Genomic DNA, 18,150 nt, shown 5'->3' with positions numbered 1-18,150 from the left:
CACCTTCGCTGTCCACTACACCTCCAAGTTTGGTGTCATCTGCAAACTGACTAACTATACCTCTTATGCTCACATCCAAATCATTTATGTAAATGACAATTAAGCAATCCCAAAAACAAATCAAAAAATAGAAAAAATTTAGAGCATAGAAACTAACTATTTGGCCTCACTGATCTATGCTTTTTAGCTTCACGTAAGCCTTCTCTGATGAGTCACCTAACTTTACATACGTATCATCTAATTGCTTTCTCCTTCATGTATTTTTCTGGTTTCCCCTTAATGCATCAATACCATTTGCCAATGGTGAGGTCCACATTCTAACCACTCACTATGTAAAGAAGTTTCTCGTGAATTCTCTGTTGGATTTGTTAGTGACTAACTTATACTTATAGTCTCTAGTTTTGAGCTTCGCCCACAAGTACAAACATTTTCTCTGTGTCTACCCTATCAAACCACATCATAATTTTAAAGACCTCTATCAGGTCAACCCTGAACCTTCATTTTCTGAAGAATAGAGTCCCAATCTGTTCAGTCTTTCCCAAATGGTATAGCCTCAACATTGGTTACACACTTTACTTCCTAAAACCTAATCCTGATTCTGTATAGAGAGGCCAAAAACATTGCCCCATATTTTTCTTGCTGATTATATCAGCTGAATACAGACTAAATACTGAGCTTGAGATTCTTTGTTGAACACTAGCACTTCTACAGGTCTTTTCACATAAAGAGAGATGTCTCAAAGAACTCAATGAGGTGGGTGGTGAAGGTGAAACAAAAATAGTAGTCAAGAGATCTTCCCAAACTTACTTTATTTATTAGGAGAGAAAAGAACTGACATTTCGAGTCTAGCTGACCCTTTGTCAAAGGTCAAAGCTTTGACAAAGCTTTGAGCTTTGACAAAGGGTTAGTTAGACTCGAAACATCAGCTCTTTTCTCTCCTTACAGATGCTGCCAGATCTGCTGAGATTTTCCAGCATTTTCTCTTTTGGTTTCAGATTCCAGCATCCGCAGTAATTTGCTTTTTTACTTTATTTATTGTTGAGATGTGGCCATCACTGACAAGACCAGCATTTACTCCCTTTCCCTAACTGTCCTTAAGAAGTGGTGGTGAGTCGCCTTCTAGAATACAACTGAATTGACGTTTAATTGAGCAGTTAAGAGTCAAACACACTGTTGGATGGGAGTCTGGAATCACATACAGGTGACGCTGCATAAGAATGGCTGATTTCCATTACTAAAGAATATCAGCTATACTTGTTTTAATGACAATCTGGTAGTTACATGCTCACCATTACCAATGCTGGCTTTCTAATTGCAGATTTATTTAATTAACAGAAGTTAAGTTCCTGTCAGAGCTGGCTATTGTCAAATTTCTAAATTCTTGTAGAACAGACTGACATTTCAGTCAGTCAGGGAGTGCTGATGGAGTGCTGCACTGTCTCCCAGATGAGACGTCAATTCTGAGCTCCATCTGCTCTTGAGGTAAACGATCCCTAGGCACTATCCAAAAGAGAGTTCTCCCCATCTTTCCAGCCAACATTTATCCCTCAACCATCAGGGTTAAGAAATTATCTGGTCATAATTACATTGCAGAATGTAGGAGTGTGCAGATTAACTGTCACATTTCTTCCATTAAACTGTAATGACACTTCAAAAGTATTTCTTGATGTTCTGAGATGTGACAGGCTCTATATAAATGCAAGCTTTTCTTTTGATATATTGGTTAAATTGTAAATTTCATCCCTGGTAAGTATAATGCAAAAACAGAAAGGGGTGCACAAAGAAGTCTACATAGTATTGCATTCATCATTCAATTTGCACGCACTGTTCAGCATATACAAATCAACAAAAATCCGCTTTGGCTCCCACTTTCTCGAATTTATTCATAGTTGTCAGTATAGCTCCAAGTTCAACTGTTCAAGGTGTTAAAAGCAGGTGTCACTTTCTCTACTATCAAATTATGAAGCAATTTCATCATGGAATAATCTATTTCCACGGGAAGCCAATTAAATTGTGCCATGGGAGATTAAGGGCACTGCATTAACTTACAGTACTCTGGTTCAACAGCAGAATAATAATACTATTAAAAATATATACTGAATGTTCCAAATCTTGGGGGTCAACTTTTTTCAGAACAGCTTTCAAATACAGTGTAACATTTCTTACAGTGAACTTACCCCCACTATCAATTTAATCATAGACTGTCACTCTGATGGCTTTATTTGTTAAGGGATAGCACATTTCCATCTAAGAATCAGCTAGGCTTTATATCACCATTAGACAATTCATAATTCTGAGCAGCAAAATGAATGCACAAATTACATTCTTCAACCTTTTACTCCCACTAAATCTTTCCTTTTTCCACTTTGCTGAGCTTGAATATTTTATTCCTCCATCAAATATGCATCCCATTAATTAAGTTAAATTACTTCTGACTGCCAAATATTCACTGTCGATGACTGTCAACAGAAAATACATGGCTGTGAACTTCTAATGACACAGCCTCAGTTAAACATGAGTTACAACCTTCAAGCATGCATCTACAGGCAAATTATCAGTCTCCTGTTTAAAACGAGACTAAATTAAATGCTGGTTTCTTTCCTTTTGCTTTTAACAACTATACAATAGATGACACGCTTACTTGACAAAGCAAGTGCTGCAATTTTAATTATATGCCTTTTTCTCATCTTTTAATTGCTGTTGTTAATCAGTCATTAACTTCATCTCCTGAAAAACTGCAAGTACAAGATTCACGAATCTTCTCAAAACATTTTTTCATAACCAACGTGTAATTTCCACTATTTTAATAATGTCATTTTCAAAACATGGTATTTTAGATGTGTCCTTTAAAGATGACAGTACAGACATTTTTAATCATAACTTCCACAGATTGTCTTTCTCAACCCATAGCAGAAATTGTGAAATGTTTTTTTTAAGTAGATAAAGACAAATGAATTAATTTTTCAAAGGTAAGCTATCTAAACTTCCAATTAAAAATTGGAAGAATATTAAGCCTTCATACAAAACATTTAATATTAAGATGTCCCTTAGTATGTCAAGCTGCAGTAAACTGTACTGACAACACATGAAAAAAACCAAAAAGGTATAGATGACTTATTATCCAGAGTTTCATGTCTTCATGGATATTGTGCTTAATTACCACAGAATATAGATTTTTTTTTTTAGAAATGGCTCAGGCAAAATATAGATCCCAGAATAATTCCAGATTGAGAAACAAAATCATTCTGATCATACACAGATTTTGGCTATGTTTTATTAAATAATAATTCCTTTTGACACAATGTTACAGTTCTAATACAACACTACTAATTAACATGATGGAATTTTGTTCCGTATTCACGTGAATGCCTATACTGGCAGAATCACAATCAGCAACATTTTGCATGTATCAATCCGATTCAACGTAGCTACAATAAACACAAAAGTATTAGCACTCGAATATGGCATATGCTTTTCTTGAACTGAAAAATCTTTAAATAAAATTGGTGTAGAGAAGTCAAATATATTTTAAAATTCAATCACTAAAACAATTTCAGTTTTTATGACTGACCGTTTCACGACATCAACCTGCTGAGGTTTTGCTTTTTCATAAGTTTTATTTTAAAAGGGTCACCTTTAAACGTCAAATAATTCCAATGTATTCACAGAATTGCTTGTTCAGTAACGGTATATTTTCTCCTGAAACACTGATTTCTTTGAAAAGACCATACAGTTAATGGGTTAATTCAGCATCTGCCAAGGTTTCAATAAAGCTGTATTTAGCAAAGTTGCAGAGTTACTAAAGTTTCTTCATTTTTGATTGATCCCAAAATTATTGAGCTCTTCCAAATTACATGTTTTCTAGCCATTAGAAATCCATTCATTTTGATGCGTTAATATACCCTTGATGCTTTTGCAAGACTCATGTTGCTGCCAAAACATCACTTGCAAAAGTTGCACTGACATCGTGGTGCTGGTGGTTGGGAGGGGATGTTAGCAGGGGGAACCGTAATTTAAATTATATTTGTACAGAATAAAGTGCAATTATATTTTCATAAACGTGATTACCTCTCCTTCATATAATTGAGTTCCCTCATGATCAAACATGGAAAAGCGTAGCATATTAACTCACCTAAAAGGAAAGCCATCCAAATAGATAGAGCTTCAAACTGATATACCTGATATAAATCCTAAGCTTCCTCCTGTTCATTGTAAATGCGCTCAATCAATCCAGACACAAAACAACATGACATGTTATTATATGATTTGTCCAACTTCAAAAGAATTCTAGCTTTTTGCAGGAGTCAATTATTTTCAGGAACACTTTCAAAATAATAAAAAAACTGAGAGGGGTCGTGCAGCTTTGAATATGCTCTATCATAACATAAATTGGGTTAAATTATAGGGAAATTAATTGAAAATGGTTTGCCATTTTGGAGTTCTATGATAATCAGATTATGATATACAATGATGTGATAATAAGCATGTTTCACTGTATAACACAAATGCAAGAGTCTGGGAAAATTTAAATTTGATTATACCTTATCAGAACCCAGTCATCTGATTGAGGACACCTGGCAACCAATTTTCAAATTGAGGGACAGTGAGAACAGACTGGAAACATCGCTGCACAACTACTAAGAGCAGTAGAAGCACCATAATAGGCATCAAAAACAGTAGTGTTTACATTAAAGAGTTGACTGTTACTGCTTCAAAATGTTATGAAATCAATTTAATGTTTCTCTCATTACAATTTGCAGCTTTGGTCACCCACTTTAACTTGCAAGAGAATGGAAGATAATGATCATCCTGCCTTCTAAAGTGCATATTCATAACCTTGTTTTAAAATCATAATTTTTATCTAATAGAATGCTACTGCGATATCTGCAACAACAATTCAAGTAGGTAGATTGCTACGATCTTCTTAAGGCCAAAAGAAAGCTGGGCAATAAATGATGGCTTAGCCAGCAACGCCCACATTAAATGAATGAATAATATAGAAATGATACTGAGCTATAAACAGAAGGGCTCTTGCTCTCATCTTTAAGTTGGTGTTGCACTAGCTCATTCTTGTCAACTGATTCACACACTACAATGGACTCAGGAGTGAAAAGGACAGATTATTTTTGAAAAGAGTTTCTACTTCTGATAGCCATTTTGTATTTCATAATATAATTGAATGATGAAATAAGGGTGTTCAGGTTCAATATACCTATTGATGACTGATTCTTCGTTTAAGGGCTTTTCTTGAATGAAAGTCAGACAGGTTGGGCCTGCACTCATTGGAGTTTTGAAAAATGAGAGGGGATCTTATTGAAAGATATAACAACCTGAAGAAAAGTGATAGATAAAGCTAAAAGAATGTATCCCCTTGTGGAAAAGACTAAATCTAGAGGATACCATTTAAAAATGAAGAGAGTCCCATTTAAAAGGAGGATTTTTTTTTCCAAGAAGGTCATAAGCGTATGGAGCTCTCTTACCCAGAGAGTAGTGGAGGCATACGCATTGAAAATTTATAAGGCAGAAGCAGATAGGTTCTCAACTAACAAGGAAATCAAAGTGTATCAAGGCAGGCAGGCAAGAAATGGTGTTGAGGTCACAGTTAGATCAGCCACGACCATCTTGAATGACAGAGCAGGCTCATGAGGCCAAAAGGTCTTTTTCAACTCTTAATTCGTATGAAAATTGAACAAGTACTGGAAGACCCATACAGAAATTAGAGATCAGAGCTGTTCATGAAATTATATAACACAAGTCACAAACTTTACAAGAGGGGTGAAGAACATTATGACTTCAAACAATAATGTTAACTTTTTTATATATTCGTGTGGAACAGAGATCACTTGCTTAGTTAAAAGGATTTACTCATATAATGCTCCTTCAGTCAGCAAACATCAAATTTGTAACTAAACAAAGCAAAATAATTCAGATGCTGGAAATAGGGGGCAAGAATGAGTAGTATTCTTGCCTCTGCTACAAAAAGTTGGTTGCTAGGTCCATTCTAGATTTTTGAGGACATAATACAGGCTGACACTGCCAGTGTATTTTTGATAGAGATGTTGCCTTTTGGAAAAGGTGTCAAGCCAAGACCTCATGGATTCTTTTGCAGGTAGAACATGGAACATAAAACATTACAGTGCAGTACAGTCTCTTTGGCCCTCGATGTTGCGCCGACATTGAAAATAATCTGATGCCCAACTCACCTACACCGTTCCATTATTAGCTATATGTATGTCCAATGAGTATGATGATGTAAAATATCCCATGGTGCTATTTCTAAAAAGAACAGTGAAGTTCTGCACAGTGTCTTGACTAATATTTATCGTGCAGTTAATATCACTGAAACACGAGCTACATATTAACACATTCTGACATGGGAGGTTCTTGTGTGCAAACTGACTTACCTGTTATCCTAAATTCCAACAGTCATACTTTACTGGCTCTAAAGTGTTTGAGATATCCTGAAGTTGTTAAAGGCACGATATAAATATAAGCGCTGGAGAAACTCATCAGTTCTGGCAGCATCTGTGGGAAGGAAACAGTGTTAATATCTTGAGTTTGGTGACTCTTCATCAAAACATATGTCAAGAGTCAGAGGACTCAAAACTCTAACCCTATTTTCTGTCCAGATGCTGCCAGACCTGTTGAGTTTCTCCGACAATTTATTTTTGTTCAGATCTCCAAAGTCACAGTTTTTATTAATTATATAAATGCAAGCTCCTTATTTGATTCAGGATGTAATAGATATGACAGCATAAAGTGGTGTGAAGTGAATTCGTAACCACAACACCTCGAGGGGCAATTTGAAAATGGGGGAAATGTCTCTCTGAAACTAGTTCATAACCTCAGTTAGATTTTGATGAGATGAAGTACAGATTGTACAATTTGTCACAAAGATGCCACTTAATAGAATCATTGGCCTCACAGGAGTTTGGTACCAAAGGTGCAGTTATTTTACAGCCAGTGACATTACCAAATGGACAGAAAAATAAAGAAATTAATAATTTAAAAAAATTATGTTCGGGGAAGCTGCAGGAAGTTAAAAAGAATGGAAGACTAAACATGAAACAACAGCAACAGCTGCTTCAGAAGAAACTACATGAAGAAAGTGAGAAAAAAAACTGGAAAATGAGATTCAAAGAAATCAGCAACTAATTAAAAAGCTGAAACTAAAACAAGAACATCAGCAAAACATTCTGAAAAAGAAAACTGGAGAGATTACCCATCCGAAGAAAATGAAGTACTCCCCTATCATTTCACAGAAATTGCAGGTATGTCTTGAGATTTATAGAATCATGAGGGGCATGAGTGAATAGCCAAAGTGTTTTCTACAAGGTAAAGAAGTACAAAACTACAGGGTAGAGGTTTAAGGTGAGAGGCAAAAGATTCAAAAGGGACCTGAGGGGCAACCTTTTCATGCAGATGGTGGAGCAAGTATAGAACAAGCTTCCAAAGGCAGTGGTGAAGATGGGTGCAATTACAATATATAAAAGGGATCTGGACCCATACATGAACAGGAAGGGTTCAGTGGGATATGGGCCAAATGCTAGCAAATGGGACTAGATCAATTTAGGAAATCTGGTTGGCATGGACAAGTTGAACTGAAAGATCTAAATGACTCTATTCAAGCTCAAGCGACGTATCAACACCGACATAGTTGAACTGCACGACCTATTTATATGCTGTAACCTCAACGTGATTCTGTATAATGCGGAAACTAAATGCATTGGTGACTATTTCCAGACAATGACTTTCCCAAAGTTATTATAATCCCACATCCACTACTGCCTCAGGAAAAACCCAGAGGTGTGGAGTCTCGGTGTTACTTTTGACTCAAATTAAAGCTTCACACAGCGCATTCAAGACCTTTTCCTAATACCTCCAGCATGTTGCTCGCATAGTTTCCCCACTCCAATGGCAAAACAATCAACAACACTTCTATCCATTCAAAGACTGCAAAACCCTCCTCTTTGGCCATTTCAATCTCACAATTTCCAAAAGTTAAGCAATCATTTACTCGATACACCAGAGCCCCTTCAGCACAAAGAAGATCTCCAACAATTACCAAACTCTTATGGTTCTATGGATCAATTTCAAACCCCTCAGTCTTGTTCTGACTCATGTATTATTATATCTCTACTATTTCCCCAGTCTTTGCTTGCTACTTTCTAACTTCAATTTGATCCCTGTTCCAAAATCCATACAACTTATGTTTACAACTGGATCTTACTGAATTACAGTACCTCTGTAGGGGCTAAATGGCCTACTCCTGGTCCAATTTCTTATCGATCATTCTGTCAACTGTCCAAAAGCCTTCAACAATAATCGTGATCATTCAAAACTCACTTACTGTACAGTTCTTGCATGTTTCTCATATTCAAATACCTTTTCTGCATTCTTGAAGCATCTGAGCTGCTACTGAAAATCACAATCTTGCCTGGCTATGGTCAAGTTTGAGCATGAACACTGGACAGAGGTTAGATAAAACCTCTAAAGTATAACATTCTGTCAATAAATTCAGGCTGACTACTCATCACAATGAAGGGGCGGCACGGTGGCACAGTGGTTAGCACTGCTGCCTCACAGCGCCAGAGACCCGGGTTCAATTCCCGCCTCTGTCTGTGTGGAGTTTGCACATTCTCCCTGTATCTGCATGGATTTCCTCCGGGTGCTCCAGTTTCCTCTCTCAGTCAAAGATGTGCAGGTCAGGTGAATTGGGCATGCAAAATTGCCCGTAGTGTTAGGTGAAGGGGTAAATGTAGGGGAATGGTCTGGGTGGGTTGCTTTTCGGAGGGTTGGTGTGGACTTGTTGGGCCGAAAGGCCTGTTTCCACACTGTAACTAATCTAATCATGATAATGTTCGTAATCTAATCATGAGGCAGATTGGATACATGCATCTTGGATGAACCTAAGCAGTGTGCTTTTGATAGCACAAGCACGAGTAGCCCTTGAGTTCATAGCTTCAGCAAGAGTTAAAAGCGAGTTTATAAGCTTGCCAGATGATCAAGATGACATTATAAACACTTTAAAAATGCAGTTTTCCATGAAACTGAAGCTGTAATAAATTTAAAGTACAAGTGGTACAAAACTAGTGACTGGAAAAGGACTTCTCAAAACATGCTGGAGCATAATTTACAACCTCTACATCTCCCTCATTTTAGTTCTTGCTTCCTCTAAATTCCCAGTCATGTAACTATATTCTGACAGCAAACGAGTGATCACGTAACGTGTTTGCATCACTTTATGAAGGCTTTTCTTCATGTCAATCAAAAGTGGATGAGAACACATTATTTTGTATCCAAAAAAAATTCCCCTTTGCACCCTTACCTTGAGGAGAATAAGGGCAGCATGGTGGCTCAGTGGTTAGCATTACTGCCTCACAGCGGGGACCTGGATTCTATTCCACTCTGTGTGGAGTTCACACATTCTCCTCATGTCTGCATGGGTTTCCTCCCACAGTCCAAAGATGTGAAGGTTAGGTAGATAGGCCATGTTAAATTGTTCCATAATGTCTGGATGTGCAGGATAGATGGATTGGCCATGGGAAATGCAGGTATTAGGTTAGGGGCTTGGTCCAGGAGGGATGCTCTTTGGAGCATCGGTGTAGATTTGATGGACCAAATGGCCTGCTTCCAGACTGTAGGGATTCTATGATATGACCTCCACTTTCCCTCTCTAATTGCTAGCATTCTAAGACTGAAAATACACCATAAAAAGATTTCCATCCACAGCTTACTAAAAACAAATTATCTTGTCAATTTCACATTGTTGTTTGTGGAAGCTTACTGTGCACAAATTGACTGCTATGCTTCCTGCATTACAACCCTCATTATGCAACAAAAAATACTTAATTGCTTTAAAGTACTTTGGGACATTGAGATAATGGAAGGTGAAATATAAATGTAATATTGAAAGCACTAAATGTATTACTTAACATTTATCCCAACATATTACTCATTAAAAATCTTTAGTTATTCAAAATAACAACCAAAAAGCTGTTGAGGCCAGGTATCAAGTGAAACTTTAAAACTAAGATCGATTGTGTGTTTTTCAAGTAAAGGTATTTAGGGCTATGGAAACAAAGCACGTAGACACAATAAGATATAGACCAGCCAAGATCTAACTACACAGGCCCAAGGGACCGAATGGCCTACTACTGTTCCTAATAATAGGAAAGGCATGCAAAAGGCCAAAGACACCCAGACAAGGAGGAACTTCAGCAAATAACATGTAACCCAAACTCAAGTGCTATTAATAGATAGTTGAAATGATATATCGCTGTATGTCAGTCCACAAAACAGTTTCATATTTCTGCTTCCAAGTTAATTGGTGCTGAATAATTTTTTTTTGAACTTCTGGCTCTTTTAGGTCTGTGGTATCTTACTACAAAAACAGGGCACAGTAATATGGTACTGAAACTTTGATGTAAATGAATTATGCCCTTTGGGACTGCCCACTTCATGAAAATCTCTGTGTTGGAACAGTTCACCAGAAATAAGTGACTTAAACCATTGAAGATTTAAATAATGCAACGCATTTCATGCCCAGCCTGGTGCCAGATTCCAATGAAGTTGTTAATGCATGTAATGATTAAGTGTAACTCAAATACTAACTGTGTTGTTGAAAACATGACAGGCAATAATTTGGTCTATTATATTCTACCATTTAATTGCCTAGTTCAGACATTCTTTGACACATTATGAAGCAATGATTTACAATTATTCAAGCTGCAAAGGTCAGAAAGTGACATTATAATCATCTTCAAAGAGATCCCCTCACATCCTCTAAACAAGGTAATGCAACTAACAACAATGTTACTGCAATTGTAACTGTTTACAGCTGTATTTTATCTACAGGGTAACAGTCATAAGAAAAATATACATTAACCTGCCTGTATCAACGCAGGTACATTACCTGTCTATAGAAAAAGCCATTAAAGTATCTTGATGATGCAAATGTTCAATACTAAGAACAAAATTTAAAAAGTTGTATTTAAAAAAAAGTTATTTTCCACACAATCCATTTAAATGTAGTTGTTCCATTGTACTAATAAAATATCAACCATTGCAGCAAAGCAAAGACTGCAAGCTGGATTGCTGTTTTTGACTACATAGTTAATGTTGCTGAAAGATCACTTCACCCTTTAAAATATAATCCAAAAAAAAATTATGGTAATGAAGGAATGCAGCATGAGCTGCTTATGTTGAGGAACTAATGGGTCCATTGAGCATTTCCTAAATTATTTAGTCATTGATGATAATGAATTGACATTGTCATCGTGTTAATGTAAAATGTTGCATCATTTTAACCATTAAGCTGATACTGGCACTTAATTTACATTTTCACTTAATTAATGCTAAATCTTAAATTCTGAAGGGGTCAGTTCTCTAAGCATCATGTTGTTTCTTACTCATGTAGTCTCTGCACCACAGGCCTCTTTATCCTTCCCCACAGTTGCTTACTGGCCAGTTTAAACATCAGTGCTTTCTATCATAACCACCTCAACCCAACACTACAATAATTATCATTACAAGCCAGAACTTGTACACTGGAAACCATTTTCAAGATTTACCAGGGCATTTTCTCCTCTGTATTTAAGTGTATTTAACACACTTAATAGTTGAGGTTAATGTAAACCAGGCTAACAGGAAACACAGGCTGGAGAGTCAGAGGTTGTACTGGAATAAGTAAGCATCATACATTTTAAACAAAATTACTGCAATCAATGTAAACTGATGCTTTGCTACAGGAATTAGGTAAAATAATTATACTGATCTTTTGTATGATCAAATTTCACAGATTTGCCAATTAGAAAAAGACAGTACAAATTTTTACAGTAGAAAATGCAACAGGACAATGGATGAAAAAGAGTCAAACTTAAGAAATACAAGAAAACCTTGTCAATTTGGATAGTGCATGCTGAATGTTTTTAAACAAACAAATTAATTGTCCTTTCATTTTCCTTGAACATGACAGCAACAGAATTCAACAAGGTTAATTATTCATTGAGAGCAACTTCTTCTCAAGCAGCAATTTATCACTTATTTAATTCAATATCAACAGGTGTTGCTTATATAGTAACACGTTGATAAATGGTATATTTTCCATTTACCTGGCAGGCCAATTTAACATATTTCCAGTTCCTGACTGGTATTTTGTAACTACTACTATAACTCCTTCAGTTTTTGTTACCAACATGCTCTCTCCTAGAATTTGCAACAGATTGAACCAGACATCCAACTGATAAGAAATTAAGCCTGAGTAATAGCTCCCACATCAAGAATCATAAGTTTCATAGGCCACTATTTATTTCCCAACTCGCATCCCTGAAACAGACAAGTTCATTACTCATGTTGCTTTTCAAAGGAACTTACTGTGTGTAGATCGGTTGTCAAACTTCCTACCTCACTACAGCAGTGACTGCACTTCATTAGTTTTAAAGTGCTAAGATGCAGTCTAATGATACAGAGGTACCACAGAAATGCAGATATCTTTTTCTCTGTAAACTCAAATGTATTCACTTTAAATTAATTAGCATTTTTATTGTCACACATTTCCCCCATTTAAAATTATCTAGGCTGAAAAGATTCAGTGAAACAGTTTAAAAACTTTTCTCCTTATGCAAAGTGAGAACAAGACTCCTTAACCACCTTTAATATAATCTGTTGAAATAGAGGTAATTCTAAACAAACTCTGCATCACTTGGGGGAGGAAAGATGAATGTATGGAGAAAAAGGCAATTAAGCACAAAGTAAATCAACAAAATATATTTGCATTAAAAGGCTTATAAACCTTGAATTTTTAAAACATCTGTAAAATATAGCCATTATTGTGTGTTTGATTAAAATATACTGATCACAAGTATTCTCCCATCATCTAATATTTATTCAGCTGTTACATCACTGCACAATCATCTAAAGAGTTAAGCTATCAAATACTAATTTCAGGGCTCTTTTGTAGCAGTGGTAATGCCCCTACTCCTAAACTAGTAGGCCCGGGTTCAAGTCCCAACTGTTCCAAAGGTGTGTAATAACAAGTCTGAAGAGGGTTGATTAGAAATGTAGGTTAAAAAGAGTTAAGCCATCAAATTATAATTTCAGGGCTTCTGTGTAGCAGTGGTTATATCCCTACCTTTGGGCTACAAGGTCCAAGTTCAAGTCCCACCAGCCATGAAGGTGTGTCATAACAAGTCCAAACAGATTGATTAAAAACAATTGTAATGTAAGTTAAACAAAGCATAATTAATGGTACTAGTCACATTAAAATATCGACATCACCTACCACATTCTTTTCGAGAAACAAAAGTGAAACACTAAACACAGAAAAGCAAAGATACTTTCTCCCATCCAATTACTTTTCAGTAATTCTTCGTTAATTAACCAACAGATATGCAATGGTTCAACCGATTCTACAGCTGCACAGACATAGCTGCTGACCCTTTTTGGATAATGCGGTATTTCATTTATGAATTTTACAAAGATAAGGGTTAAAGTTTAGAAAGTAACAAAAATAGCAGCATGCTTCAAAACAAAAATATTGTATAAGCTTTACAACTAAAACAGACATTGACCACTGATCTCACATGTACGCAATTAAATATTTAATTCAATTTAACAGCAATATGCTGAAAACTCAATGTATTGCACATAAACTCATTAAATTTAAGACTGCCATTGCTGGCAAATCATTTACGATGAGACATTCCCCCAAAGATGCAGCTCTTTAATTCGTAAAATGGCTTTGTCTTTATTCTGGATGCTGAAAGCAAGAGCAGTCGGATGTTCATGCTCGTTACTCAGATCTCTGCAGATGTGTGTACTGCCAACAATTTAGCATGTAAAGTCGCAGAATTCAAACATCGATTCTGTATTGATTTCAAATTGCTACCTTTGTCCAAATGCCTAAGGTGGTAGTTATTAGCATGAATTCAGACAGTCACAGTGTATGAGCGCAAGGAGGATCCTTTTATTAGGTTTGCTTTTCATAGAAGAAATCCTAAACCTGTAATCATCTAAATGGTTAACAGATGTGACACAGACACAAAAATGTGTTTGTTGAACCTACTCACCACTCATTATTCCATTTACAACAGGCAATAAACAGACTCAAAACATCGTTTATAAATAAATCAACTAATTTTAAAACATTCTTTCAGTTGGGTTTATCTTGGAGATCTTAACATACTATTTCCACTCCTCCAAGTTCTGTAACTGTTTGATTAGCTGAAAGCAGGAAATAAACGGGTTCAAGAAAGCATTTTACACTCATCACATTTTAATTAATAGGAAACAAACTTCACCAAGTATATCATATTCTTTTAATTCATGTTCCCTTTATGTGAGTGAGGTCCCTCACTTACTAATATCCACAAGGTGTTAATAGTAACATCAACAATCTTTCAGAATTCTATATATTCTTAATTTACACTGCTATCCAAATTAGATATTCTTATTTTTTAGTCTTTTCTTAAACAGATCTTGTGCCTTTAGTTCTGAACCTAGCACTGTTTCTCACTATTTACCATTATTTTCCTTTAATCCAAATAATATTATTGTAAAATAAAATAATAATTTGCTCCATTAACTGCTATTTTATTCAGGTATTTCAAACAGTGCAGGTTGAAATAAAACTCATCAAAATGCTCTCATTCTCAATATGCTATAAAAACTACAAGCTGCCTTTTGTAAATGTACTAAAGCTATCAAAGTAAAGGACAGTCTGCAGCACTTCAGATAAAACAAGGACTATTTCTTGTCTATAATAAAAGCTATAGACTAAAAAAACAGAATATTTTCAAAGTTTTCTGAAACTTCCGGGTTTATAATCATCATTTCAGAAAAATGGTATCCATGACATTCCTTTTGGAAAACAGGATACATTATTAGAGTACTTACCCACATATGTGGCACTTATACTCGCGAACTCCAAGGTGCCGTTTGACATGATTACGGGCATCTCCTAACTGTGCTGTTGCAAAGTTGCAGAGAGTACATCGGAAAGGTTTTGATCCTGAAATTGAAACAAAATTATAAAATTACAAGCACCAGCAGATAAAATCTTAATATTGGACTGCTCAGCACAGTTGGTTTGTCCTTTAGCACTTTACCTCTGGAAGCTCAATTTTAATTCAGCCCAGATGAATTGGCCAAAACCTTTTTTTTATAGTGGCTATTAACCTACAGTATAAAGTACCAACAATTTTTGGTAAGATTAACAGTATCTATTGGAGAGGACGATTAATATGGGAAAACTGTTCTACCTTTTCATTAGTACCAGGTCAATAATAATAAGGAGCAAGACAAGAACTCTCGAACGATGGTCAGACAAATATTATCCCAAGATTCTAAATTCACAAGGGGAATCTTCTGAGGTAAATGTTGGAGATTCCTTTTGTGCTGAGCCAAGAGAGTGCAAAATCACAAGCCAAGCATGACAAAAAACTAATTACCTGACCATTAAGATTGACGATTTTTGTGAGAGTCCCACAACTACTGCATCGAGAGCAAATTTTTGTTGAAGCACTCAGAAAGGAATAGAATGATTCTTAATTAATAAAAGGATGAGTAGGGTTCCAAACTCAACTTTTTTGGGGGGTGGAGGGGGGGTGCCGATGTGAGATCACATCCTTTAAACTAACTTAATCATCAATTGAATCAGAGGATGGACCATGGTCATTAATAATTAATTATTTTAGAGTCAATTCAACCTAAGGGACAACAGTATACACCTTTAGTCTTCCTGTAATAAGTTACAGAGCCTGCTTTGGGAGTCCTACGTACTATTTTAAGCCTTACAATGAACAGATCATTTTTAAATAATGATACTGCAGTATGAATCTCTCATTCTTTCTCCATGTTGTGCAGTATTTCCTTGTGATCCATGAGAGCGCATTAAAATGCTCCATTCCCAACAGTTTACACCTTGGCTATCACACAAACTACTCCAAAATATTTTTTAAGATGTCATAGTATTTCAGAAATAACATGGATATTAGTCTTGCAAAGAAGAAATTATAACTGTATAAGTAATTGGAAAGCCCAAGCACCATATGGAGCTTCACTTGCGCAATGTAGAAGAAACACTTTAACCAACTGCAGCAAAACATCTTCGAAAGTCTCAGCATAGATTGCACATTTGCACAAGACTCGATATTTGTGTTAATTGAGAAAAAGTTTGCACTTAAACTTCCAAATGTAGGTCAGGACTGAGGGGGTGGAACTGGGAAAAGAAAATATTGTGCTTTAGAAAACAAGAAATGTCTCACTGCTACAAACTATTTTGCAATTTTAGTATATAGTCAAAAGCAGTTTTCGAACCTATTTTCTCTATCATGTAAATCAGATTGTTCTAAAGTATTGGCGTGAAAACTTGACATTCCTCTGTGCATAACCACTGTGTAAACATGTTGCTTTCGAACTGATTTACGACTTTGTTAAAGAGGAAACTTGTCCTGGTCACCAAACATTATAAAGGAGAAGTAATGCAAAATTTATTAACTGAGAATGATTAAAGGACTGAATTCTACACGTACCTTCATCTCCCATTAAAACATAAGAGGAAGCCTGCCTATAGTTGCTGTCCCTCTGTCATATAACAGTGGGAACAGTGTTATTTGCTTTAAGGCAATCCCTGTTGCTGTTAGAAGTCCATCTTGGACAGCTGGCAACCAAGTGATTCACCAGCGGTTCTGTGATCCCAACATTGCCATCTGGGAGTAGTGAATACTACTGTGACCATAAGCTTTTCCTTCTTGCCAAGGAACCTAGCTAGGTTGGGTTCTAGACAAAAGTGAGGACTGCAGATGCTAGAGATCAGAGTCAAGATCAGAGTAGTGCTGGAAAAGCACAGCAGGTCAGGCAGCATTCAGGGAGCAGGAAAATCAACTTTTCGGGCAAAAGCCCTTCATCAGGAATGAGGTTGTGTTCTAGAGCCTACGTAGAGGGTAAAAAGTGGGGAGTGACTAGTGAAAGTGACCTTGAGGATTAGGGAGTGCCTCCAAAGGGCTCTGTAGACCCACAGAAGGTGGCGGCATCATTGCCTGACACCAGATCGTACAGATAAATCTGTCAAGATTCCTACATGGCAATGGGACTTTCCTGCCATGGTAGAAAATCAATGGTGGTGGGAATTGAGGCCCTTAATTTGCTATTAATTAGTGACTAATGGGCATAGGTTTAAGGTGAGAGGGGAAAAGATTTAAAAGGGACCTGAGGGGCAACTTTTTCACCCAGAGGGTGGTGCATATATGGGAAAGGTTGCCAGAGGAATTGGTAGACGCGAGTACAATTCCAACAATTAAAAGACATTAGGACAGGTACATAGATAGGAATGGTCTACAAGGATATGGTCAGTTTAGAAAACTTGGCCAGGATGGACAACTTGGGCCGACGGGTCTGTTTCTGTGCTGTGTGACTCCTAGGTATAAGTCTGGGACGCTCAACATCTCCTCCCATCCCACCCATGTGTCCCCAACCTGTAAGATTTCAGAAGGGTAAGGAGTAAGTGAGTGAGTGAGCATTGCAGAGTTCACTCACTGTATTTTCCATGGCCCCACAAGCTTCAAACTTGTTGGCATTCTGCATTATATACTTTTCAAACCATAAACACAATTTGAAAAATTAACCATTTTTGAATACAAAGATACTTTCGAAAAAACAAGCTTATATTTTCATCTTAAGGGTCTAGAAGTGCAGTAATAGTGTCTCTACCTCTGAGCCAGAGGATCTAGGTTCAAGACCAACTATCTCAGAGCTGTCTCATAATATATCTGCACATGTTGATTTAAAAAAATTACATTTTGATTTTTTAGGCCAAATTAATAATTTGAGGTTTTCGTTAGCTACTCTCTCCAATTTGAAATCACCAGTCAAGGTGACAAAGAGGAGTTCTGACCCCAGGGTGCCTCTACTATTGATCTGTATCAGAGTAGATTGCCAGTCCTTTAACAGCTGGACCCTGAATTCAGAGATCCTACCATCATGTACAATTCTTCTATCAGTAAACTCATGTGCATTCTACTAAGATGCTGCAAAATAGAATCATAGAATCCCTAACTGTGGAAACAGGTGATTCGGTCCATCGAGTCACACCGAGCCCCCCAACCCACCCAATCTTCCCTATCTCTGTAACCCTGCATTTCCCATGACTAA

The 18,150-nt window shown here is 36.6% G+C and overlaps 1 protein-coding gene across 4 annotated transcripts in view; it reads right to left on the bottom strand.

The window, feature by feature from the left end:
- The window catches only part of LOC122549216 (zinc finger protein 407), a 525,130-nt gene that overhangs the window by 447,319 nt on the left and 59,661 nt on the right, over window positions 1–18,150 (bottom strand). For all 4 annotated transcript variants that reach the window (XM_087986220.1, XM_087986222.1, XM_087986221.1 and 1 more), the window contains exon 3: window positions 14,896–15,010. In XM_087986220.1, coding sequence (XP_087842346.1) covers window positions 14,896–15,010 — 115 coding nt within the window. The remainder of the gene's footprint in view (window positions 1–14,895; window positions 15,011–18,150) is intronic.

Source organism: Chiloscyllium plagiosum, unplaced genomic scaffold (assembly GCF_037043375.1).
Source record: "Chiloscyllium plagiosum isolate Xiang-an unplaced genomic scaffold, Cpla_swu_hap1 HiC_scaffold_4, whole genome shotgun sequence".
Lineage (NCBI taxonomy): Eukaryota > Metazoa > Chordata > Chondrichthyes > Orectolobiformes > Hemiscylliidae > Chiloscyllium > Chiloscyllium plagiosum.
This window is presented reverse-complemented; position numbering and strand designations above follow the sequence as displayed.